This window comes from Stegastes partitus, unplaced genomic scaffold (assembly GCF_000690725.1).
Source record: "Stegastes partitus isolate 25-593 unplaced genomic scaffold, Stegastes_partitus-1.0.2 Scaffold37, whole genome shotgun sequence".
Classification (NCBI taxonomy): Eukaryota; Metazoa; Chordata; class Actinopteri; family Pomacentridae; genus Stegastes; species Stegastes partitus.
In genome coordinates this window covers 1219188-1244241 of record NW_007577768.1, presented here as the reverse complement: position 1 = coordinate 1244241, position 25054 = coordinate 1219188, and the positions used below count along the sequence as shown (strand labels likewise).

Below are 25054 nucleotides of genomic sequence, written 5' to 3'. Positions count from 1 at the left end.
TTGCCAGTGTGTGGGTAATTCAAATATAATAATAATAATAATATATGATTTTCAAGGCGAGAAAACAAAACAAAACAAACACAGTATCAATGCGCAGAACTAGGTTTTTTTCGAGGGGGATTGCCTTTTCTTGATTTTGAAAAAGGGCTGCGGTCCAAAATCAAATGTCTCAGAACAGCAGGTGCTGAGAATTTAGTACAAATGGATGAACAAGACACAGGAGAAAATACAGGCTTTCCTTGTGATGGCTAATGGGACAATGATCACTGTAATCATTGGGTACATAAGCCCCATTTACCCCCAAACCCCTCATTGCTGCTTAGCATCCTGAAGCCAAATGAGCAAGGAGGCAGAAAGGGTGGGTGGAGTCCAGAGCAAAAGATCAATTCTTAGCCTCCTGTCTTGGAGAACGTCAGCCTCCGCAGCACTCCCGCTGTTACAAAGGAAAAGAACCTTTCATAGCAAATTAGGTGTTCATTCTTTTTACAAGCTTAAGTTCTCATTTAAATTGTTACTTGCTTAAGAATATGCAGATAGCTAGATGCCTATTAAGTCTGTCGGGGTGATACTTGAGCAAAAGCCAACCTGGTTATTAACTCTGTTTGAACTCTTACTCAGACAGAGGCAGCTTCCAGAGACACTTTAATTCCTCTGGATTAGAGCGGTAAATCTCAAACACGTGTAGCAGCCAACGGAGGCATGAAACATGAGCAACGACAAACCTAAACCCAACATCAACCTCACTGCTGTGGGTTTCCTGCATTAGTCACATGAACAATCAGCCACCAAATACTTTACTTTTGTGCAACAAATTCAAATTGCTGTCAAACACCAAAACATAAGACAGCAAACTAACAGATGTGAATGAAGCAGCCAACTATTGCTGAAGGTGCTGGAGAGACAATAAGCAAGCATGTCTCCTTGGGGATTTAAGAAAAAGGATTTCATCAATTCACAACACTTTGTCTGGAAACACTGAAGGCATTTCACAGCAAAAGAAGTATAAATTCAAATAGGCAGTTTCCTTTCATTTGTAGTCCAATTTAGACAAACTCCAAGGCAGGGAACTCTTCTTCAGCGCAGCCAGTGGCTTGTTGACCTATCACACATTACACAGCTCACTCTCTCCCGCTCCTCCAAGTCATATTCACACAAACAAGACACATTACAGTACATATCTTCAGGCCGTCTGAATGTACTTTAGTGCCAAGCTCTTCATACTCTAAAAGAGCTGTGCAAGTAAAAATGAAGACACTGGGAGTAAACAGCCCAAATGAGCCTCAGCAGCATACCTTACTCATTTAGAGAGAGACTTCCAGAGCTGTTGAGGTGCTAAAAGATCCACCAGAGATGCATAAAATCTTTGTTTTGGTTGCCAGTTAACATGATTCTCAGTTTCCAATTAAAAACCAACAATCTTGCCACAGTTAAAATGTCTACTAGGCAGTTAACACTCAAAATATAATAATGCAATTCCAACAGAAGTCTCCAAAGAGCCAAAATAAAAACTGTCTGTCATAAACATAAAACACTCTCAAGCCAGACAGTGTTTGATGTGCAAATGAAACTCCAACACACACATGCTTGAGTTGTCGGGAACACTTGGACACCTGATGATCCGCCCTGTACAAATTAATTACATCAATCTGCAAAAAAAAAAACTTGCTGAGGCTATCTCGCATGATTAAACTCAAGCAGACAAACAATAGTTGTGTGGGCTGGAGGTTTGAATGCAGCCAAACCATATCGTGATGTCAACTCTCTCACTGGGAGAGTGAAAGGCCCGCTGCAAAGAATGGAAGAGGGCCAGGCTGCACAAACAAAACAAAACAAGCAGTTGAGATCACACAGCACACAATGGATGCCCTTCCCCGTCTATGGCCTCCACACGTTCTGCACAGCTGACAGCCCTGCACCCCCCGACACCCGGCTCCATCATCTGCCAGCTTTCTGTTTTCCTGTTTGTTAAATCAGTGAGTCATACCAGCACTTGTGTAACATGGAACAGGTACTTTTGCTTCAAAAATACAAAGAAGTAGGCTGGCATTGCCCAGGGTTTAGATTTATAGGTCACTTCTAAAGGCCAAACAGTTATGCCAAGGCTTTAACGTTTGTTTGTGAATGTCAAGCTCGGATTTTGAAAGTCAAGTCGAACTGACTTAGACACAGTAGGAATCTGACACATAATCTCTTTTCTTCTCAAATTTAAAATCTATATAACTCAATGCATTAAACTTTTTATAATCAGGTTTTGTCTGTGTGGGTTCCACTACACTGGCCCTAAGGGATCAACACATTGCAACTCAAGAAAAGACAGAAATACACAAGAAAATGCCTTCAACTAATTATACAGCATGTTGAGCAAAACAACATGCACTGCAATTGTAGGAAAACACAGTTAACCTGTGTTTATTCAGCTGTAGCATGTCTCAGGGCCACAACACTCTATAGCCTACAATGTACTGTAAGGAAACTGCATAGACCCTTAGTTTGGATGAACAAACAGAGGAAGGATCCCACTTCTATGGTAGAATAAGAGACATGCAATGTTCACAACAGTGCAGAACTTTAAGGCAAGAAAGAATACAAGTGTAGTGACTCTTTTCTAGTGAGAATACATTTCTAGTGAGTGCAAAACAAACAACAGCATATAAGTGAACACAGCCGACAATATTCCTGGTTGGATGGTGTCACTGCACCGGTGTCAGATGGTGCTGTATGCTAATGACCGAACAGAACAATAGGTGGGCATGCAGATTTCACGGCTGTTGACCCAAATGGCGGCGTTTAATCCAGACCTCACCCCGAAAACAGCTCAAGCCTGACAATCAGTGCGAGCCCTTGTGTGGCCTTGCCTCTAGCTAGTCGGAGAGGGAGACAGCCTTGTTAATCTGTCTGTAACTACCCGCATGATTTACCGTCCCCGCCAGGAGGATATGCAAATAACAAGATATCAACCACTCCACTATGATAACAGGCTGAGAAGCATTTAGGCAACTTCATGAATACCAACCCTTTAACTGTTGGCAGAGGACAGCGGAGCAGCACGACCCCGTTAACACATGTACTGTCAGACCTGGGCTGCTTTAGAGTATTGGGGCCAGGAGGCCATCATCATTAAGAGCGTGTCATTTGAGATGACGCCAAAGTGCATCAGTGTCACGCTAACCAGCATGCACCGCCCCAAAGCCAGCAATCCATGAACTGTTTTATATTACCACCACAATGTGCTCTCTTACTGTACATGCAGTACAGCCAGAGAGCGTCTTCTTAGCACTTATTCATAAAGTAGCCGAGAGCCACTTTCACTAAGGGAAAAACTTAACAGAAAGAACAAGACTGAGCTTGTTGTCATCGAGTGCATCGTGTTTAATGAGGTAGTTTTCTTCTTATGTCCAAAGTAGATGGTTTATAAGAAGCAGGTGCCTCTCCTGTTCAAGAATAGTCTAATGCCTTTCTGTGGCACGTGTGTTTTAAAAGGGAAAAGAGTAGAAAGCATATTTAAACCTAGAGAATATTTCCAGATTCTACTTGTTTGTCAAAGTAATTTTTATGATATTGTGTCCCCTGTGCTATACCTATAGTCAGTGCTTCATTACTTCAGTGTTTAGCATTTTTTTTGTTTGTTTATGTGCTTTCCTGGGAGGTGAACTTCTGTACACACCAGTAATCTCCATTGGATGAATAAATAAAGTTGCACTGAATACATAACCATAGCAATAAAGCTGGTCTTTTTATTTACTTGCTATGGTAGCTACTTTTGCAACAGTTTATGATTTAATCTTAATGATTTGGGCATCTTATTACCTGGCTCTCTTTTTTTCTGCTACAAACAGATTTTGTGTTGCTTTTAACGCAATGTTTTTACAAATTTCTTTTGAGACAGACACAAACAAAAACTGTTCTAGTATTTTCTCGGCACAAAAAATATTTCCATGCGTATTCTGCTGATAACAGCAATACAGAAAAGCTACAGAGGAAATGTCTGAACTATAGCAATGCATGCTGACAGACAGGGAAATGTCCTTACGAATGTTAAAAATGGAAAAATTGATATACACTAAGAAAAAAAAAAAACACTGTTGAGGATATTTTGGTGTCGTCTGTTGGGAGTTGTCCCAGACTGTCAGCCTGCTGCTCCTGCACAGCGTGGCATCGAATTCTTTGTGCCCTGATAAACTGCGGCAGCGTTGAGGACTATGAGTGACCTTCAGCTTTCGTTATGCACACTGCTCTATGCATGCAGGTACACTAATGCACTTTCTCTGTCTGAAACGGCTACAGGACGCACTGGTAAAGACTGGAAAGTACAGAAGCACAGATGGAAAATCTAACTATACAATCAGCTTATGTTCTTCAAACAGCAGGATTTTTTTTTTTTAATAACCAGCATTGCTCATGTCAGTATTTGAAGACAGACAGTAGCTGTGTGGTCTCTATTATGGAAGATACAGTACATCCTATTAACTCCTGCACCGATATAAACAACAAAAGAAACATTGCATTGCACTGTCCAATTATCAGTGCGGCATCCCATTTCCTCTCCAGTTCCTCAGCTTGCTGTGTGTACTGAAAAAAAAGCCTTTAAAGATTTCAGACAGACAAGCATTTCAGGCCTCACAGCTCAGCAGCCTAAATGACCCCGCTCTGTTTCCAGCCTCTGGTTAATGGGCAGACAGACTGTCATCCTGATAACATCACTAAGTGAAGAGGATTGTGAAAGGCAAACATATTTCAGGATTTTTTAAAATCAATTTCCATGTGCACTGTTGTTGGCAGATATTTTTGCAAAAGGACAAAAATTATTATACTCTAAGCCATTAAAGAGGTCTAAGCTATATAATTATTGCAGCTACAGACAAAAAAATAAATAAATACTAATTTGTCCCAACACACATTTAATATCCTCTTTTCATTTCTTCATTGCCCCGCAACATCTATACTGAAAGACAGACAGCAGTCATTTAATCATATGAAGAGTTCATTTGCAAAAACAGACAACTTCATTTTTGTACACTTTCAGAAAACCTATTTTTTTTGTTGTTGTTTGCTTGCGATAATATCAAACTGAAGTTGAGTAGATCTGACTCAGTAGAAATAACATGACAAGAATAGAGATAACTTAAGTTTGATATCGTCTCAGGTAGACGATGGAAAAGTGGGTTTTCTGAAGGTTTGTGAAGCTGGAGTTATCTGTTTTTTCAAATGAACTCCTCATATATTTTTATCTTTGCATGATTTGCATATCGAGTGGGACAGACAGATGGCAGGGATTTTATTTGCTCAAACAAGCAGAGGTGTAGACCTGTGAGGTGTGAATTACACAGAGAAAATGTAGTCGACTAAATGTTGGCACAAGAGACTAAATGAAAAGATGGTGTCCTATAACTGTGGACATTTGGCTTTAGATACAACACCATTGATTTTATGCTGCCAAGAAAGGTTTAGAATACTTTGGCTAACGTTTAGAACTAAGTGATTTTTTTTTAATGTGCTATAACAACGGCGGATGAACACATTCTGAATGAATACTTTTCTTTTTCTGTTTATTTCATTTAGTGCACAGCATGTTTTTGTAATGTTTTGCCCTCAACCGCTGTAATAATCAATGATTCACTCAGACCACCCACTGAGTATTTATCCATGGAAAAAAAGGGATTTCCACATTTCGCTGAGCAACGCATTGATTACTAATGTTTTAATTGCAGTACAGCACACCGACTCTGTCTCTCCTCACACACTGCGTTTCAGGGTCACGTAGGGCTGAGGGCTGCACCGGGCGGGGAGAATCTCTGGACTGGATCCAGCTTTCCAAAAAATCACAGTGATGTAACAAAAAAGGTCACAGAATGGTCAGCGCTTTATCCGTCATTATTTTTTCATAGAGTTTTTCTGGAATTGGATAAGACAGCTAGAGGTGCACGTGACCCAATGCCGCCGGTAAGAGCAAACAAACAGGCCTAAAGACAATGCTGCATCTTTCTTTTCCCTGATTGTCATTAATATATGAGGTTATATTAAATTATGCACTCAGTTCATATTTAATACACCGATATATACTGAGGCAAATGTATTTCCACAACTTGCATGGACCATGTAGCTAAAAGATGAATGTAAGATGTATTTTGCATGTTATTTTGGCAGACTGGGAGGTTGTCAGCTGCTCCGCACAGTGGGATAAATAGGCAGGTGGTGAGGAGGGGGCAGAGGGAGGTAGGAGACAACAGGCACCAGGCTAACAAAGCTGGGGATTGGGAAATAAGCTTAGAGACGATTCACCCCACCTCTGTGATTATTTACTCACACTAAAGATGAACTATAGCCCGAGTGAAGGACTACAATATGCAAGATCACTTCTGCCACCTTCTACAACCAACAATGTGACATTCACACCCACGTCATCCCGTTATTGGCCAACTGTCGGAGGTGAGACGGGAGCCAAAGTTTGAACTTCTCCCTCTAGCTCTCTACGACAGCCAGCTGTTCACCTCCAAATGTGGCTGTTAAGAGCAGGTCACTTTTGCTTTCTGACATTGTTGTTTTTTCTCCACTGTTACCTGTAAAGCCACAGCAGAGGAAAAGATCAGACAGAAAAACAAAAGCTATCTGATGTATAGAATTATGATTCATTATTAGCATTACAGAGGAGAAAATAAATAGAGAATTTATATCTTTATTCTCAATGATGGGAAATTCCCACCAAACATAAATCACAATGAAGTTAGATAATTTCTAGTGGCTCTGTCAGTACAGTGTTTACAATTCACAACCTCTACTTGCTCCTTTAGTTTATAACATGGACCTTTCTCCTCTTTGCCACTTTTTCCGTGGTTCCCTTGAATCACGTCTCATTGATTTCTGCATGAAAGAGTAAACTTAGCAACTACTGGACTGTACCCCAAATTAATGAATGCATCAATCAAACAATTGAAATTGGGGAAATCTTATTTTCTGCCTGCCCAGTCAGCTTTGAGATGTAAAGCAGGGTTTTCTCTCAAAAGCAGCAGCTGATTCTGCTGGCCCTGATAACCAAGACCTACAATTAACATTCAGTCTGAAGAGCAGCTTTGACTCGAGGAGGGAGAGTGGACAGAGATGTATTGTGCAGGCGCACTCGCTCGCACGTACACATCCACCAACACACACCCGCAAACACACCTGACAGCTGCACTTTAACCCTTCCTTCCAGCTTATAGGTCTAATTATCCGGTGGTGGCCGGGGCCCCGGCGGGGGGCTTCTGTGTGTGTGAGAGTGCATCAGTGGGAGGGGGCTGTAGCGCCTGCAGACCGGGTGGCTGGGACCTCTGATTTGATTTTGGAGGAGCAGATGGTAGGCTGCTGCTGGAAGGCATCTGAAGTGTGTGTGTGTGTGTGTGTTTGTGTGTGTGTGTGTGTGTGTGTGTGTTTATGGGTGTGTGAGTGGCTGAGCGACAAGCCTTAGAAGTGCTTTTTACAGAATCTAAGGGGTTTTGGTCAAACTGGAATGTTTACACGATTTTCACATGAACTGGTAACAGACTGCACATTAGTTAGTTGCTTTGCTAAAATCTAATGCAGTCAAATACAACAGTCCTGCAGCAACTCCTGCCTTAACATAGATTCTACTTTTCAGGTTTTGCTTTGTGTTTGATTCAACTGTATTATTTGGAGAACAAAGCCTGTGATTTTGTTATTTCGGTTTCTATAATTTTGTGAGCCTCGTTGACACCAGTGAGGATAGGCTAAACACCACTAAAATTTGGTGAGTTTGATCAGTTGTGTTCTTTGTACGGTAAGAAAAAACTCCAAATTGAAAAGTGAAATAAACTTGATAAACTTGCCAAACAGATTAGCTGAAAATTAATTGTCATGATAACAAAAAATACAAAATTTTTTCTCTTTCTTTCTCATAAAAAGTTGATCGTTTGGAAATACATGATTTTCACAGTCCAGCAACAATGTGGGAATTCGTCTTTAGTTCATGTGGTTGCCGATATGGCACCACTCAGGCTGTAAAAAGAGGCCTATTGGGATAGACAGGCTCCATGACACAGGGATCCACACAAATCTAGCTGTCAAATTACCACAGTGTGTTTTTCTGGGAGGTTAAAGAGATTTCCATTCAGTTTCCCAAGTAATCGGTACTCAGAAATAAAAGATGATGGCATCATGTTACAATTTACGTTGCACTTGAAAGAAGCCTACGCTACAGAAAGCACTCACCGACTTAAACTAAAGTGGCTTCTGTTATGATGGATGAGGTATTATCAGGTGTCCAGCTCTGGTTTCAAGATCAGGTTACAGACCTGATGGGTTAAACCTCTCATTTACACTCTTCATTTAATTCTGAGATAATCCTGCTCAAGCCAAGAGAGCAACACAACTCAGACGATAAAGAAAACAGCAGCTTTAAAGTAGAGTATTAGATCTTTAATGAAGAACACTCTCTAACATGTGTGTTGTTTCCGCTGTAGAGTTGCTACACTGCAAAACCAGACAGAAACACAAAATTTTGCTAATAACAACCAGCTGATCAATAGAATACTCTTACCTCAAAAACTGTAGATACCAGTTAGGCCTCTAAAGTGTCAAACTTAAAACAAAAACATGCTTATAAAGTTAACTATAAATATAGTGGCTGGATATTATTTTCCTAAATATAATGAAGCAAGTGTAATTCTGGTAAACAAGCCAAAAGAATTTTTGGTAAAGATTTCAATGCTTACATTAATCCACCTATGCTCTCTACATTAATAAATGCAAATACTTCACAACTTTGCCGACAAAGCTGATGGACGCAAGTATCAGCCCGCAAGACTTATTTTTACTAAAACTGTTGATTTTATCCAGAATATGCCGCTATGAAGTATTTAGGCATTTCTTGACACCATGCAGTCCTGTCAGAAACTCTGGGCTTCATCTGATCATGAAGAAATTCACTGGGGCAGATTGATGGATGGAGTTACGCTCCAGCAGAGAGCAGAAATCATTTGTCAAAGCAGGCTAAATAAAAGACTGCTGTAACTGCTGGCTGATGTGATTATCATTAAAAACCCTTGTGGTGAATATCTAAAGAAGCTTAATGACACACTTGTCAGCATGAGTTGTGTAATGTGTCATTTGTAATGTATAATTCCAAAATACTACACAGTACATGTTGTGAATCACCTCCACAAATGACTTATTTATGATTTAAATATGAAAAGCTAGAAGAAAATCAAATTTTTTTCCCTACAGCCAGTCCTGTTGAATTCACCGTGCTATAAAGGTCGGTGTTATGTTGGTGGTTGAATTGGCTGCGCTCCATCTTGAACCTAATAAAAGAACATTATGGTTGACTAAGCCGCCGTGAGTTGGTGTGTGGTTCGGGATTTTTTTAAAATGACTTGTCTTTTGCTGCTGCACTTTTAAATCATTGCAGGAACTATAAGAGTGAGCAACGATGAATAATATTGTGATTATTATAGCCTTCATTCTGAGTATGCAACACAACTTCAGCCTTTATGAGCAAGACTGAAATGCAGGATCGAACATTAATCGTGTAACATATCATGCTAATGATTAGATTTTTCTGTTAAACATCTTTAACCAATAATCCAGTTTATTCTAAAGCCATATGTATAAGGCATACACTATGTTCTGCCAGTTGAATTCAAGCTTGGTTGAATGAAGGTGTTGATAGAAAAGTTAAATGTAAACCACCACTGAAAATCACTCCACCCAAACAACGCTGAAGCTGTCAGTTTTGGTTTCTCCCACTTCCACCACAAGTTAAATTCACAGAGACATTACGGCCACATCCCGGCAAACTGCAGATGCCTGTTTAGAAAAAGAAATGTCCCTCTCAATCACTGTAATATTCTGCCTGCCTCTTCTCACTTGAATTGATTACTTCTCTCAGCACAAGAAGCAAGACAGGGTGGACAGCACATCACAAGCACTAAAGTAAGTGAATGTTGCCCATAAAGTCTAAAGATACATTCTTCCTGGCAATGTGAAGCATTGCATGTCTGGAAAGAGCAGCTGGTCTGCATGGCTGATCTACTTGGAATCTACTAAGAGATGGAAATAGAGACACATCAAGGCTGTGTGTCACAGATATTGGACTGAATTAATCACAGTGGGGAATCTAACAGGTTTCTCACAAGTAGTATTAATGTGTACAGCTGCGGACGAATCAATTATTAAGCAACATTTGATTTTAGCACCATATTTTTGAGCACAGTATCGACGTCCTGACATTAACATCGGAAGTGTGTAAAGCCACGTCGTCCACAGTTTTAACAGTCACAGAGGGACACATCAAGTTCACGACCATCCACTGCAGGAAGCTTCAAGCTAAGATAATGTAAATAAATATGGCTACATTCTGGACACTGTTATGCAATCCTAACAGGTCATTAGAGGTTGTACAGTGGTAGCCTGACAGAAAAGGATGCTGGCTCGGCTCTGTCAAAGGTGATAAAGATCACAATTCTCATGAGTCATTTGTCTGGACTGTCCAGCCCACAAAGATTCCTGTCGACTCACAGGAAACAAACATCAGCTGTTTTGGTTGTCAGACTTTGATTCTCAGTTAAACTTCAGTTTAAATTATTTTCTCCCACCTCTCACAGTTTAAGCTCCATTTACTGAAACGATTACCAAGGAAATGCTGATGCTTCTGTACTCTTTGACTTTATGTATCAGCGTCACTCTGGCATTTTTCCATTTAAAACATGCACAGCACTTCAGGCCCATCTAAAATGAAGCAATATTCAAGCTCCTAAGCAAAAGCAAGAAACACCAAGGCAGCAGTTAACAACGATCAAGCATCCACTTTCTAAAAGGCTCTTTCCAGTCAACTAATTTTTATGACTTTATGAATAAACACATAATTTGTGCAATTATAGCCGTCTGGAGCAAACCATAGCAAAACAATTACGCTAATATAAACCATACAAGCAGCTAAAACAAACAGTTTGATTTTAGTGCCGCTTCCGACACTTTATTATTGTTATACAATAACCACTGTTTATTGGGCCATTTCACTGGTGCTTGCAGTCAATACTTGATTTTTCTTCATCCCTCTCACAAACACCTCTTCTTCATCAATACACACACGGAGTTCCATAAAGTTTTCCAAGACATTTTTTCACTAATACATAGGTAGTAACCAGCCTGAAATCCACTGACTACAACCTGATCAGATTAAAGAGACGTCTTTATGAGGTGAAGTAATATTACTGCACTATTAAAGGAAAGTCATACATTTAACATGTTTGGTTCTCTAAACATATTTCATGGTTTAACTTAATCTAGCTCAGATTATTAATGTAAGGTTCACAATACAAAGTTAATAGAGCCTGCTGATAATCAAAAAGCTGATTATCAACAAAAAGACGAGCGTTAAATGGATATATATGTTAATTATTATTGTCTCAGACTTGTACCAGCTGAGACATTAATATAAATCAGTTTGATGAGGGACACCATGTGTTCCAGCTCATCTCATCTGTGAACACCAGGAAGCCTGCAGTGAGAATTTCAAATGGAAACATTAATATATATGTGTCCCAGATGGATAGGGTAACAGCACAAACAGCCTCGTGTGGTGCAATAGGAGCAGACGAGGTAGGAGGATACAATAGTGATGGATATGGCAAAAGGCCTGAACTCTAAAGTGTATTCATTAGTGCTTTGTTGGAATAACTGTGGCGCGTAATTACGTATGGCTGATTAAATGGACTGTAATTACCTAGACTGCTGACACAGCTGAAACCTATAAATCACACTGGTTTTTAGAGATAAGCTCAGCTTTGCAGTTCCCATCTGGTTCTCATAGGCACATCATGCAGTTTCAGCTCATTGAAAACAATATGTTTGTTTCACTCCAACTGTCAAGTTATGTAATTGTAGTCGGTGAGCTCATGGGTTGGCGAGTACAAGAAAATACTTCGTTTCCCTGAGTTTTTGCATTGATTACTGCCGTACATTCAGGAGCATGCGGCTCAACATCGTATAATGACAATCTGTTTTGACTGGGATGTTATTAAACTTACCTGCTTGCCTTCCAAAGTGTACAGTCTCCTCACAGCACCAGAGTCCAACTTGATAGCATCCGTGATGTCAGTGAGCACCTGATCGAAGGAGTGCGCCGTCTTCTTATTGAGCAGTATCCGAACTGCCTTGCGGGGTTTGACGCCGCTGCGGATGACCGTGACCAGCTTGGGTTTGATGAAGTCCTTAGACTCCCGCTGCAGGTCGCTCTTCAGCGGGATGAGGGAGGAGAGGGAGCGTGATGTACTGGTCTTGATGCCCACTGACCAGTTTGGGTTGACGTTCTTGGCGTAGTCCACACGGCGGAAGGGTTCGTTGGAGGCACACACATAACTCTCACCTGGAGAAAGAAACAGGCTCTGTGAGGTATGTAGTTAATAAAAGATTGAATATCTTGGACCCCCAGTACCACATGAAGTGTTTTATTGTCATCCATCACACAATAAAATTATGAGAGTGTCTGATCAGTCTCCAATAAGTTTGTTCTGCAGCATATTAACAGCCCCAACCAGCCATAAAGAGTCACAAAGAACCAGCATCCTCAGTGACAAGAACGCAATAAGTCCTGTAACAGGTGATATGGCCCTACAGAGTCCTGATTTCAACATCATCACTTCAGTTTGGGATTATATGAAACAGCCAGAACCAAATAATGCAGCCTGAATCCACAGAGGAGCTGTGAAAAGTTCTTCAAGATGTTTGGAACAGCCTACCTGCAGAGTAACTTGAAAAAAATGTGTATACGTGCACCTGAGAGCATAGGTGAGACTGTAAAAGCCAAAGGCAAACATAGCAATTATTTATTTTTAATTAGGTTTTCTCTACTTGCTGCCCTTTGTATGAAATTCTTAGATAAATAAAAGCCACTTATGGCACTAAATAAACAAAGTGAAAGCATGCAAACATTCAGATCCTGACGTTTGCACTACACTGCAAAGGTAATTATAAAAATATCTAAAGGTCATCTGACACACCTTACACAGAATCAGCCTTATATATATATGCCCTGTGACATCCTGCCTCCACAAGGCGAAATAGTTGAACAGAACAAAGGGTTAACATTCTTCAGTTGAAACAAAAAAGCACATTGAGAGGCAGTGTGATACTGTCCTCTCTCCCTTTCAGCTGTTGAGCTGCTGCACTGGCCTTCCTCCAAAGCAAAGCATTTTGTTTTATCTGCCAGCATTCCATTTGAACACATTAACACGCAAACGTTTCCCCTGAAGAACAAAGTCCTGTGACGAGAACAGGGGCTCGGCCGGTAAGGGAAAACCAAAGCAAGAATGTCTGGTGAATGTTTTGAAGGCAGAGTGTTGGATCTGTGCTTCCTCACTGCCACTCTGTTCCAACATGAACCGGAGTGGGAAAGTGACAGATACTTTCTCTTCATGCAGCATTTCTCACAAAACTATTTCAGCATCCAGAAACAATCCTTCCCTCTGTCTCAGAAACAACTTACACTTAACTTCAGGAGCAATATTGTGCTTTATGTTCAATGAAGTGTGTTCTAGCAATCATTTGGTGAAGATATTTACAGAGCTACGAGACACAAATCACAGAGTTGTTCATCAAAGCTTTCTGAGAAAAGAACAGCATGTACAAGCTGAGAAAATACAAGGCCTGTTAAAATGACGTCTTAGCAGCATGGAACAAAGTGCAGTGCAGCCAATACCCTGCAGAGTACTGCCATTACATTATTACTCGTGTCTGTATCTCTTTATCAGGAGAAGAACCTCAGTAGCTGAGTCTGCTACATTAGAGGAACTGCATAGCAATGAGGCTCTCCACGGATGCTAATTTATAAGCAGCTTAAAGTATGATATTTTAATCTTACATACCACAGAAATGTATTCATTAAAGTTCGCCGTTCATGGCACCATGTTCCTCATCTTTTAGTTAACTAGTTAATTCGCCGATAAAGAATCAATCCCATCTATGAATTTTTTGGATCGAGGATGTGTGTCAAGACAAACGAACTGAGAGCAGAAGTCCAAATGAGACAGTGTGTCCCGCGATACCAGGTTTTATTAAGCTTGCAATTAACCAAAGGCTAATTAAAAGGCTAGGGCACAGCTGGAGGGATGGAGCTGTGGCTCAACACTAAAACAAAATATAACAGGCTGTCATTTATCTGGGGGGGAAATGATAGAATCCTGAGATGCCCTCAGATGGTGTTTAGCGACCATTTATTCCCCGACACCCCTCAGCGATGCGATAGGCGCCTCAGCCACCCGCCACTGGCTGCTGTCCTCATGTGGCCAACAGATGAGGTCAACCTTAACAGGGCCGTCTAACCAGTCCATCAGTTCTCACTGCAGCAGCCACACAGCTGTCACCGGTCCAAAACACAAGCCAGTTTTTGTGTTAATACAGACAAAAAGAATCTTTGGTCCAGTCATCACTTCATTGATCACAATTTGGTCATATTTTATACTACAGGTGGGGCTATTTCAAAAGTTTGCTAATAACAATTACAATGGTAATAATTGTTTTTGAAATTTCGTAATTGTTAATTATCTTTATTGTTCCATTCATCAAATCCACTTTTTAACCCAACTACAAATGCCTAATACTACCAAAACAGAGATGATCATGGCCTCGCCTATCCATCATGAATAAATCAAGGATTCAGCTCAGTTTTAGCCTGGAGCTCTCTCCCATGAACCTCTACAAATTAGACGTAAAAATATTCATCACTGAGCGGCTTCCAAAACTGAGCTTAATAATCAAAGATAATTGAAATCAGCAAAGTTTAAAACCAAAGTTCTTCATGCAACAGTGACAGATGTCAATAAATCACTGGGTTAAAATAATTTGTTAAAAACTCACAATGCGGAAACATATATTTCATATTGCTGGTATTGTTTTGACTGGTTAGATTCTGTTGAAGACAGTCGTGTTTTGACAACTTTTTTTTCCCTAATAGGTTGCTGAAACGTTCAGAAGGAGTTCATATGTTTAGCACTCTCTCTTTAATGATTTTAATAACTTAAATTAGTGAATTTCCTCAGTTAGCACAAGAGAGTGATTGTTGATATGACATTTCTTGATCGGGCTAATTTTCACCTTATCAGTTCTCATTGTTTGAGGGGGCAACTAGACATCAACACAGCTATAAAATACAAAACATTTCTAATACTCTCTATATCTTTAGCCAATTTAAACATCATTAAAAGGTTTGATTTCCCCATTTGGGACCAATGCACAACCTTTGGCGTGCAAACTTGTTATTGTCCCAACCAGAATTCCCCTGTCAGTACCTCCACACATCCACACTTTACAAAGCGCTTTCTAAACCCTGTTCAATGTCTGCTACACCTCTCTGTGTTGTTTTCCACAAGCACAGCAGTTCAAGTCGACTGGTTGGCTCAGTAATCCCGACCAGTCATAAGGGGCGCACATGTGAATGGCGCTTGATTGGGTTTCCACATAAAAGAGGCCCAGCAAGCTTCAATCAATGGAGGTAGACTGCTGAGCTGTGCAGTAATGTTCCCTCTCTCTGTCCATTAGATGAGTACACAAGGACAAAACGCTGGTGTTCGGCCCACCTGCAGTCCGAGGGGCTTTGGTCCAAACTCGACAGCCAACACACATGCTTATGGCTGACCCAGGACACGACTATATCTTAAACTTTAGCAAAAAGTCTTATCTGACAGATGGAGTCTAAGATTCCAGGGAAAGAGTTTTAGCTAGTTAGAATATTTAAATTTACCGCTCCTCTCCCTCTCATTTCCCCCTCCCTTTTCTCACTGTCCTGTGCACGAGCACGAACGTGCACAGGACATGCTGGAGCAGTGTTGTGTGGATCAGTCTGAGCCACTTTGTTTCCCATTTACAGAGCCAAGGCTGTGTACCAACACCAGATCTTTTTTCAGCATACACACTGAACAGACCGCTCGTGAACCGTGAGGAGATATTCACTGAATTTGACATAAAGTATATTGGATTAGTATCGCTGACTCTACCTTTAAAGGGTCTGTTGAGCCAAATCATTAATAGAATTTCTGCTGAAAGCACCACTTTAATGTGTTTCAGTAAAATGAAATCATTGGAGCCTACAAATGCAACATGGTTAAAATGAAGTAAACATTCTTCACTTTTTGGTTTATTTGACTGTTATATCACATTTAATATAGATAAATGAAAACTGCAATCTCACAAATACTTTTTTGCATTCATCACTTTGCCTAAATTATTTCATTGCCTTCCATGCAAGTGTCATTGCAAAGGTTATTTGTCTGATTTCTTTCACAGCTACTGCCTCCATTCATCCCATATCAAATTCTTCTGCAAACACCACCAGAGGAGCAGACAATTCATGCACAGATATCTTTAAGATGACTTTAAGATAACCTTAAATAAAACCTTTCTCCACTGCCACAAAGAGTAAAATGGTCTTATTATGTGATCGGGGTGACCTGATCAAATAAAATCCCAGCCAAAATGTGCTGTTGAGGTGTCAGTCAGACGCAGAGCCAGTGCACCAAAACAACTTTTGCTCAGTTTGCCAAAGTAGTGATGCTACAGAATTTAGATCAGGCCCTGGCCTAAATCTTGCCCAGTTTCTCGGGGGATCCAGTATGGGAGATGAGAGTAGCACAGAAACTAAACTTCAGGAGGAAGTCAGATGAAAATAGGCCGGTATATAAGAATAATAACTGCAGGAAGAGGTCAGTGGATCTGACGCATGTGTGGCCGAGCAGCAACCCCTTTCATGCAGACAGACACTCCAGGCCTGACGTCAAGATTAACTTATTACTGAGAGGTCACCGTCCCCGCAGGGGTCAGAGACTGCGTCCTATTTGTTTCTGCAGTGTGTGAGCGCTTTTGATGCAACATTTAAAAACTACATTCGTTTAGGAGGTCTTCAGTCTTCCTCACCAAGGTGACCAAACTGATCATATAGCTATAGCTACATGAAGCATCATTTGCACTGGTGACTATCATTTTTAACATTTAAATTACATTTCACACCTATGTATTCACATCTGCACTGCAATCAATGAACAGATACTGGATGGGGGAGGGAAATTTTCATCTTTCAAACCCCAAGGGTGAGATCAATGTAAAACATTTTAACAGGCAGTGAGCCCTGCAGCAACACACACACATACATCACCTCCCGTGCAGACATGTACACAGAACACTTTCACGCCCACATAAGCTCACAAATAGAGTAGGCTACAGCAAGAGGAGTGAGTCCAGCTGAGATCAATGGACAGTGATGCACAGTAGCAGAGCTGGGTCCTGAACTAAAGCTGCACTGAGGTGGGGGTGGCTCTGTATGCTCGCCTGCATGCATGACACTGGGTCAAACGTGTCAGGACAGTTATGTCAATGAATCTACAGTGATGCATGAGAAGTTCTGCAATACATCTGTAATATACTGCTAGAGACAAGTGGATAGGCTGAAGTACAGGACAGAGCTTTTGAACAAAGTGGAAACTTTCTGATTGTGGATCTACATGTAGTCAGAGTGTGCTTTTCATGAGCAATTGAGCTCAATTCAATCCTAACTGTAGCTTTTATGTAATCAATGCATATCTGAATCAATGAGATATGAAGCTATCATTGATACTAGGAGCTCCTGTCATGATTTGTGGTCACTCAAGGTGATCCATCACCGCCCTTACCCTCCACTAACTCATCCAGGCTGCTGATCTTCCTGCCCCCATCCAGCGTGTACAACGTCCGGACTCCTTGAGGAAGGTTCACGTTGTCCGACAGGGACCGTGTGAGCTCCATGAGCAGAGCATCCAGGGACCTGAACCGGTCGTTGGACACGGCGTACACCAAACCTTTGAAGTATTTGTCCCCATTGCGATAAAAGCGCACTTTTCTGGCTTTTTTCTCGGACGTGAGGGACTGGAGGGTGCGTGTGCGGTAGAAGCTACAGTGCGCACTGTGCGCCGGGCTGGGGACCAGACCGTTGCCTCTGGAGCCAGACTGAGACCCGGAGCCCGAGTTGGTCCTCGGTGTCCGGTGCGGCTTCTCTCGTTCCTCAAAGTGTTCAAATTCAATACTTCTGCTTAGCGACATGTTGTCTCTGGCTTTCTCTTCCTCTTTTAAAACGAAATCCCCAGCAGAAAAACAACTTTTATCCAGAGAGAGCTGGCGGATCGATGCGTCCTGAGCCGGATGAAGGAGGACAGACTACACGTGTGCGCCCCCAGCCTCCACTTCCAGTCCACAAACAGCACTTAGACCGGCTGTTTGAGTCCAAACGTTGAAAACACAGCTCCCAAAATGAGAAACCAATAAAAGGAAATAAAAAAATGAACCTGTTAGTCCATTAAAACTGAATCCCCAACTGGCTGGTCCGATGAACTGGTTCTCTCTGTAAAAACAGCAGCTCGGGTTTATCCGGTAGAAAATGAGTGGAATAATGAGCAGCTGTGTTTGACAGACATCGCAGTGCTGCTGCTGTTGTCTTACAAACAAACCAGGAATTTTACAAAACTTGGGCGAACCGCACTAAAGACGCAGGCCACCTCCTTCTCCCATTCCTCCCTCTAACTGGTCGTCCGATCAAGCTGTCAAATCAATGGATAATGAGACGGAGGAGGAAGCCTTCCCCGCCTCGGGGTCCTAATGCTCCCTATTGTTCTGCTGCTCAGTGCAGGACCTGAACAATGAAGTTTCACACTCCTGCTGCATGACCTCACATGTGTTCAAACTGTAGAAATGATGCACACTGCCAAAGAATGAAAAGAAGACTCTGGGTAGAAATAACACAGAGGAAGTAGACTGTAAGTTATAAAAATACCCAGGCAGCCACAGGACTGTACAATCATCTATAAGCATACACTGCCTGTAAAGTTTGTCCAAAGTGATGTTGCTACAAAATAAAAAGATTGAATCAGTATGTAGGCCATAGCTTATTGTCACACTATTCTCTTCCCTTCACGATGTGTAAAAAATGCTTTGAAAGGTGCTGAACATAAACTCTTAAGACCCAAGCTCTTGTTAAATATGCATCTTTTATTTTTTTTAAAAAGAACAAAAATTATAAAATATATATAAAAAAAAAATATTAACATATATGTTAAATATTTAAAATTATTTTTAATATATATATATATATATAAATACATTTTAAAAAATTAAATTAAATAGAAAAAATTAAAATTAAAAAAATTATTAACTACTGTGGTAATGTAACCCAAAATGTGATGTCCATGCATGTGGCGGCCAGTTCTTAAGAGAATAAATATGATAAAGGCTCAAATCAATTCAGGTTCAATCCACATGAATTCAGTTTCCTTCATATGGTGCCTGTTCGTGTCTCTACTAGTTGGGTGAAGACTTTATAAAATTAAGTCTAAAGATTCCTTTTGTGTAGTATTAAGAAAAATGTGGGCTCAGGGAAGGCAGACATCTGCCTCCCCTGGTCGGGGTGAGGGTAAAAAAAAAAAAAGAGAGAACAGAATAGCAGATCAGAAGTTGGTTTTTGAGGCTTTCCCTGACGCTGTTGTTAAACTTTGAAAACAGGAAGCTAAAGGAACACACATTTAATGACACAGATTACAAATTTAAAGGAAATGTTTTGCTGTCAAAGTGAGTTTGTACAGTAACAAAGACATCACATTTGCTAGAGAACCTACAGTCTAGCAGGGAATTTAGTGATACTGTCCCAAACAAAGTAGCCAATGACAACAGTCCTACAGGAATTTATCTAGAAAAGGCCAATTAAATACATAATCTTCAAAAAATGCAATAAAATAAAATAAAATGAGTAAAATGCATATTTATTTTTAAGGCCCGCAGTGCAATCTAAAATGGTTTCTAATTTTATTTATTCGGATAACCGTCATTGCCTTTTACTACTTGTAGGTTTTTCTGTTTTCTTACTGTGTTACCAACAGTAACAGTCATTTACAGTGTTGCATTAGCAACAACTAGCTTCAAACAGCCAACAGCGAGCTTGCTTAGCATTAGCCTAACTCAAACCTTTTTTGGACTACTTTCAAATCTTTCTTGAATGTAGCAAGTTTATCATTTAGAAAAATAAGACATAATTACAAAAACATAAACACAAACAGTGGGCAAGTGGAGAAGCCGAGAGAAGCATTGGTGTGCATTTGTTTGTTGGTGGTAGATGTGGCCCAGCTGACATTTGCTGAAACAACGACATTTGGTTTCATACTTGCTGTCCTTGGTTTTCTAAAAGCGAAAACAGTTTTGAACACATTTCAGACAAAGCACAAATCACATCACTGTTTTCCTTGTTAAAGCTTATTTGAAAGATTTCCACAACCTGTCAAATGGGTGTTTTCTGCTTTTCAGAATGAGGCAAAAGAATTTCCACAAAGAAGATGTGCATTATCACAACAATCTAACAGTATCTTTAAACACCCACCTCCATGATCAGTACGAGAAAACACATCACAAAACACCTATTGTAATACGAAAAAATCAAAAATCAAAAAATGATGTGTGGAGGAGACAAAGCATGTCTGTAAATATTTGCTTAGTCACTGATGTGAAAAAAGTGGTGGATGTTAGTGGTCTGGTCCTGGTTGGTGCTAGCAGCAGAATGTTCATAAATAATGTGGTCTACGATTTTGAGAAAATTGTAAAAAATGTTATAAGATCACGTCACATAAAAAAAATATTACACTATAGTAAAGAAATGATGTATCTTTCCTTCTCAAGGTTTTGAGGCAGTTCCATATTTTCTTTAACTTAAGAAGAATCTACACGTAGGTTACATTAAAACAACAGCAATGCACAGTATGTAAGTATGAAGTACAGATTAGAAAGATACATGTACACAGTAATATTTGCCCCATGGATGCAGTGTGTTTGTGTCGCAGAGTGCATCAAGTGCTAAGCTGGACTTTATGTGTGTGCCAAATAGTGAGCTTGGATTATACAGGTCAGTGCCAGTTTTACTCACTGCCCGGTGGGTTCCTGGTAGAAACTCCAAACCCCCTACTGTGGTTCTTACCTACCTGCGTCACTACCTGGCACCATGCAGACCTGAGCCACACTGTCACTGCAGCTTGTCAAAAACCAGGGCAAATTAGAGATGCAATGGGCAGGCTGGGGATGAGTTAACCCACTTTTCATCCACAGTAGCCTAATTCCTGAAGCCAGTGCAACAGAAAGTCTATCTTTGTCACTTTTTTATGAGGAACCCACTTGGTACAAGCAAGTTTTCAAGGCTAACATGAAGACTAACTTTTCAACCATTACATTAAATGTAAACAATGTCAAGTCCTAGTTATACCAAAGAAAATGTATTTACAACAATCAAAGAATACAGATTGGAAAATATGTGAATTTGTAAATTATGTAGTATTGCCACAAACATCTCAGGAATTCTTCAAATGAAAGGCCAGCTGTGTGGATGCATTGTTTGAGCAGCCTTCCAGGGAGGAAGTCGCTTAGCAGGAACTAAATAGGAGTACTCGTCCCCCGGCAAAAGGAAATCCTGTACAGGATGACAAAGTAGAAAATCCCTCAATGACAAAAATCCCTTTCTAAAATATAAATAACAATTAGGTAGACGACAAGGCTTAAGCCTCCTCTGACTGTGTCTTTTGATACTTTTGGTCAGCTGGTAGTATATTGCAGTTTATGAGGGATTTGGGAAATAATTCTCTTCAGGGATTTATATGAAAATCACTTAGCAAAACAATCCAGTCTTGAGGAAACAAAGCAAAGCATGTGATCTGTTGCAAAGCTCTGCTGGTTTTAGGCCGAACTCACAAGCTGGATGAGCATACTAGAAGCTACTCATTTTGGGAATTGAAAGTACAGTGCTTTGGCCTTGGTGCTATAGACTACATTAGGCTATACTTATGCTGAATTTAGCGCAGAGGAATTTCTGAAGTGCTACACGGATGTTCATAATTCAGCTGTGGGTATAAGGCATGTGGAGATTTGTCTGTAAACCTGCTGACATTCAGTGTGTGATTTTCATGGCAGGTGACACAACACTCACACAATTTCAGATGAATGTGCCAGTAAATGTGAAGAAATGGCTTTGAGGCCAAAGGTTAAGGGAGCAGCCAGTGAAGAGAGGTCAGCAGTGCACAGCTCTTTGAAATATTATATGGGTCATCCTGCAGACGTTTCAGCCTGAACCACAGTGAGCACTTTTAAATCCTTACGTGTGTGTAACGATAAACTTCAACAACAAGAAAAAACAAACACATTTTAATTACCAGACTGACTTAAACTAAAATGTCTAGTTGGAATGGTTATTTTGTTTCTGTGAAGTAGCGAGAGAGAAAAAAGAAAACTCTATCACCCTCTAGTGTTCAGCGCTGAACATTAAATGAAGGAGGTGTATAGGTCCGTATTTTTCCTTTACTACAATAAACCCAGATTATTTTCTAAAGAATACAAATCATATGATAGTTATGTGAAAATGTGTGACTGAAAGATGAAAATTCATAAGTGATTGTGAACAAAATCTTTACTTGTTGGTTTTCATTAGATTTATTTGTGGTTAATAAAACAAATGCAGACGTACAGAGGCAATGACCGAGCATTAGTGATACCAAAGATGCTCTGTATATCATTTCTAAATAATACATTTAATATAACAACGAGTTATAATTTAAAAGCATAAGACGATCAACAATCAATGCTCTGTACTTCACTTTTATACCAAAGTACCAACTCAGCACAGGACCTTCTCTCTATGAGTCTCCTGAGCAGCATCAGCGTCATTACTGTTGCCAGAGTGATAGCCTATTGATCTCCTTCTCCATCCCTAAAGTTACTGAGGACATGAAGTTCTCTGTGTGAACATTATCATTTGCAGCACCAACTCACTCCCAAACCAAAGGCCATGATAGAGTACATACCATGGCCTCTGTCTTAGAGTGCACTGGCTCTAATCTCAGCTGCTTCACACGTAGCTGCAAACTGCACTCAAAGTTCGGATCCAGTGAAGGGAACAGAACTACATCACCGGCCAAAAGGAAAGATGCAATCTGAGGTTACCCAACCGGACATTTCTACTCCTCTGCTGCAACCAGAGGCTCCGCTTGTGAAAATCACACGCAAAATTGGTCACATGGCACAATGTTGGCAGAGTTCAATGCTAATCTCACTACCTCTTCCACCACTGCTATGACAGGCACAATGACTTTCTGGCTCCAGCACCAAACAGTCGTCTCTGCAGTAGAGGCTTTGTTTAAGACCAGCCAGGACTCCATGCACCCAGCTCTCCCTGGGGCATAAAGAAAACTCCTCTGTCAACTTTGCCCCCCTGTGCAACTATGGTGCCCCCAAGTGGTGCTATCCTGACTTCTCCTTCCTGGGCCCCTGTTCTGGGAGGGAGGGGGACCAGTTTGCCCAGTTTAAGGTTGCTTTTCCTTTCCAGAGACACTGTTCTGGTAGTCTGGCGCCTCACCTGGGAACAATTGGCCCTGTGAGGCCCTGCAAGGAGCTGTTGCCAGTGACAACATGGCTACCAGGATCACATGGGCATACCAACCCCTCCGCTGTAATAAGGTGTTTTATCTCAGAGGGGTGCAGAGAAGCCCGCAGGACAAAAGCCAATTAGCAGCATTTACACGCACCAGGAATACAATTTGGGCAATTTGGATTACTGTTTTATATGTGTACAAGGGAAAAACAAATGTCTTCAAATGATCAAAGTATGAACTGCTGCTAAAATGTGCAAAATCAGTCTTTAGTTTAACCTTCTCAGACTACATTTCCATTTATTGTTTGTCATAATATTGAAAGTTTAGACATTTTGTTCACATATTCCACTGTCTCTCTTTGGGACACGATGCCATTAAACCCCTGAGTTATCAGAGATGAAGGTAGAACACTATATATCAGTGAATAAAAATATAACTTTTGTATTACAAATGTGAAATTGCCACTTGTGAACATAAGCACAGAAGATAGATTAGTTGTTTTATTTTTTCTTTAAACTCAGAGTGGGTTTATAAAGTCACTTTGAATGAAACTAGGAAGCTGGAAAGTGCACACAATGGGCCATACTCATAAAGTGGACAAAAAAACAATCATCCTCCGCTTTGACCCACGGTAGCTTTTATGAGGACAATAAATGTGAGAGTCACACACTGCTGCCGCAGTTTCGCCAACTAAAGTCCAGAGAAGAAATGACCAGGAAACTTTGTCTACCATTATTATTTGCCAGTTTGCCCACAGCACAAAATTTATGCACACAGCAGGGACTCATAAGACTGGGCATGATAAAAGACAAGGATTTTATAGGTGCCAGACAACGTGGGCAAGATACAGCCTGGTTAGAAACTGTCTGAAGTGAATTTTCACTACCGGGACAAATTGAATTATAGCAGGTCACTTCAGGTTTTACACCATTTGGCAGCATTGACTCTGCTGGGCCACGTTTTCTCACAATGACCCAATTCTCTCACATTCTGTTAAAGGTAGAGCAGCCAGTACTGCTGCCAGGTCAGCTGTTGTTGTAAGTGAGCAGAGGCTGCACAGTCTTGACTGTTCTCAGGAGTGGGAACGCTTGATCAGACGATGTTAATCCCCCATTACATTATCCCATATTTTGTCAGGGAGTCATATAAAGAAAGCTGTGATTGTAAATGTAAAGGATAGGGTTGGGTGGTGGTAGTGAGGCTGCTGAGGGGGGGAAGCAAAAACTTTTGAGTAGTTAATGCAGCAAGGCTTTGAGGATGAAGTCTTTTCATTGTCATTTGGCAGTGAATGTTGCAGACTGCTGACAATAAACACAAAATCCAGAATGCTATATTACATTCTCATGAACTTAAGTGCACTTAAATTTATGAGATCCATTTGAGAGCTTTGTGACAATAAGGGAAAAAAAGTTAAGCTGAAAGTGATGCACCAAAAAGAGATATAACATTGAGATGTGCATCTACAAATATTCCTTTAAATCATATATATATATATATTATATATATATATAATACAAGGTATTTGCAGAATTGTCCCTTTAAAACATCACTTTTCAAGTTTGACCACATGATGGGGATCTTACACCTGCTTTCCAGCGCTGTTGTACTGCTCACTTCACATTAGGTGACTTATTTTTCAGCATAAAAAC

General features: G+C 40.6%; 1 protein-coding gene across 1 annotated transcript in view; it reads right to left on the bottom strand.

Annotated features, from left to right (window-relative positions):
• The window catches only part of dclk2a (doublecortin-like kinase 2a), a gene marked incomplete at its 3' end in the record, with an annotated part of 31489 nt that extends 12960 nt beyond the window's left edge, over window positions 1-18529 (bottom strand). Inside the window, exons 1-2 of the mRNA XM_008302860.1 lie at window positions 17652-18529; window positions 12021-12358 (exon numbers count right to left, since the gene is read on the bottom strand). Coding sequence (XP_008301082.1) covers window positions 12021-12358; window positions 17652-18057 — 744 coding nt within the window. The remainder of the gene's footprint in view (window positions 1-12020; window positions 12359-17651) is intronic.
• Between the last annotated feature and the right edge of the window lie 6525 nt (window positions 18530-25054).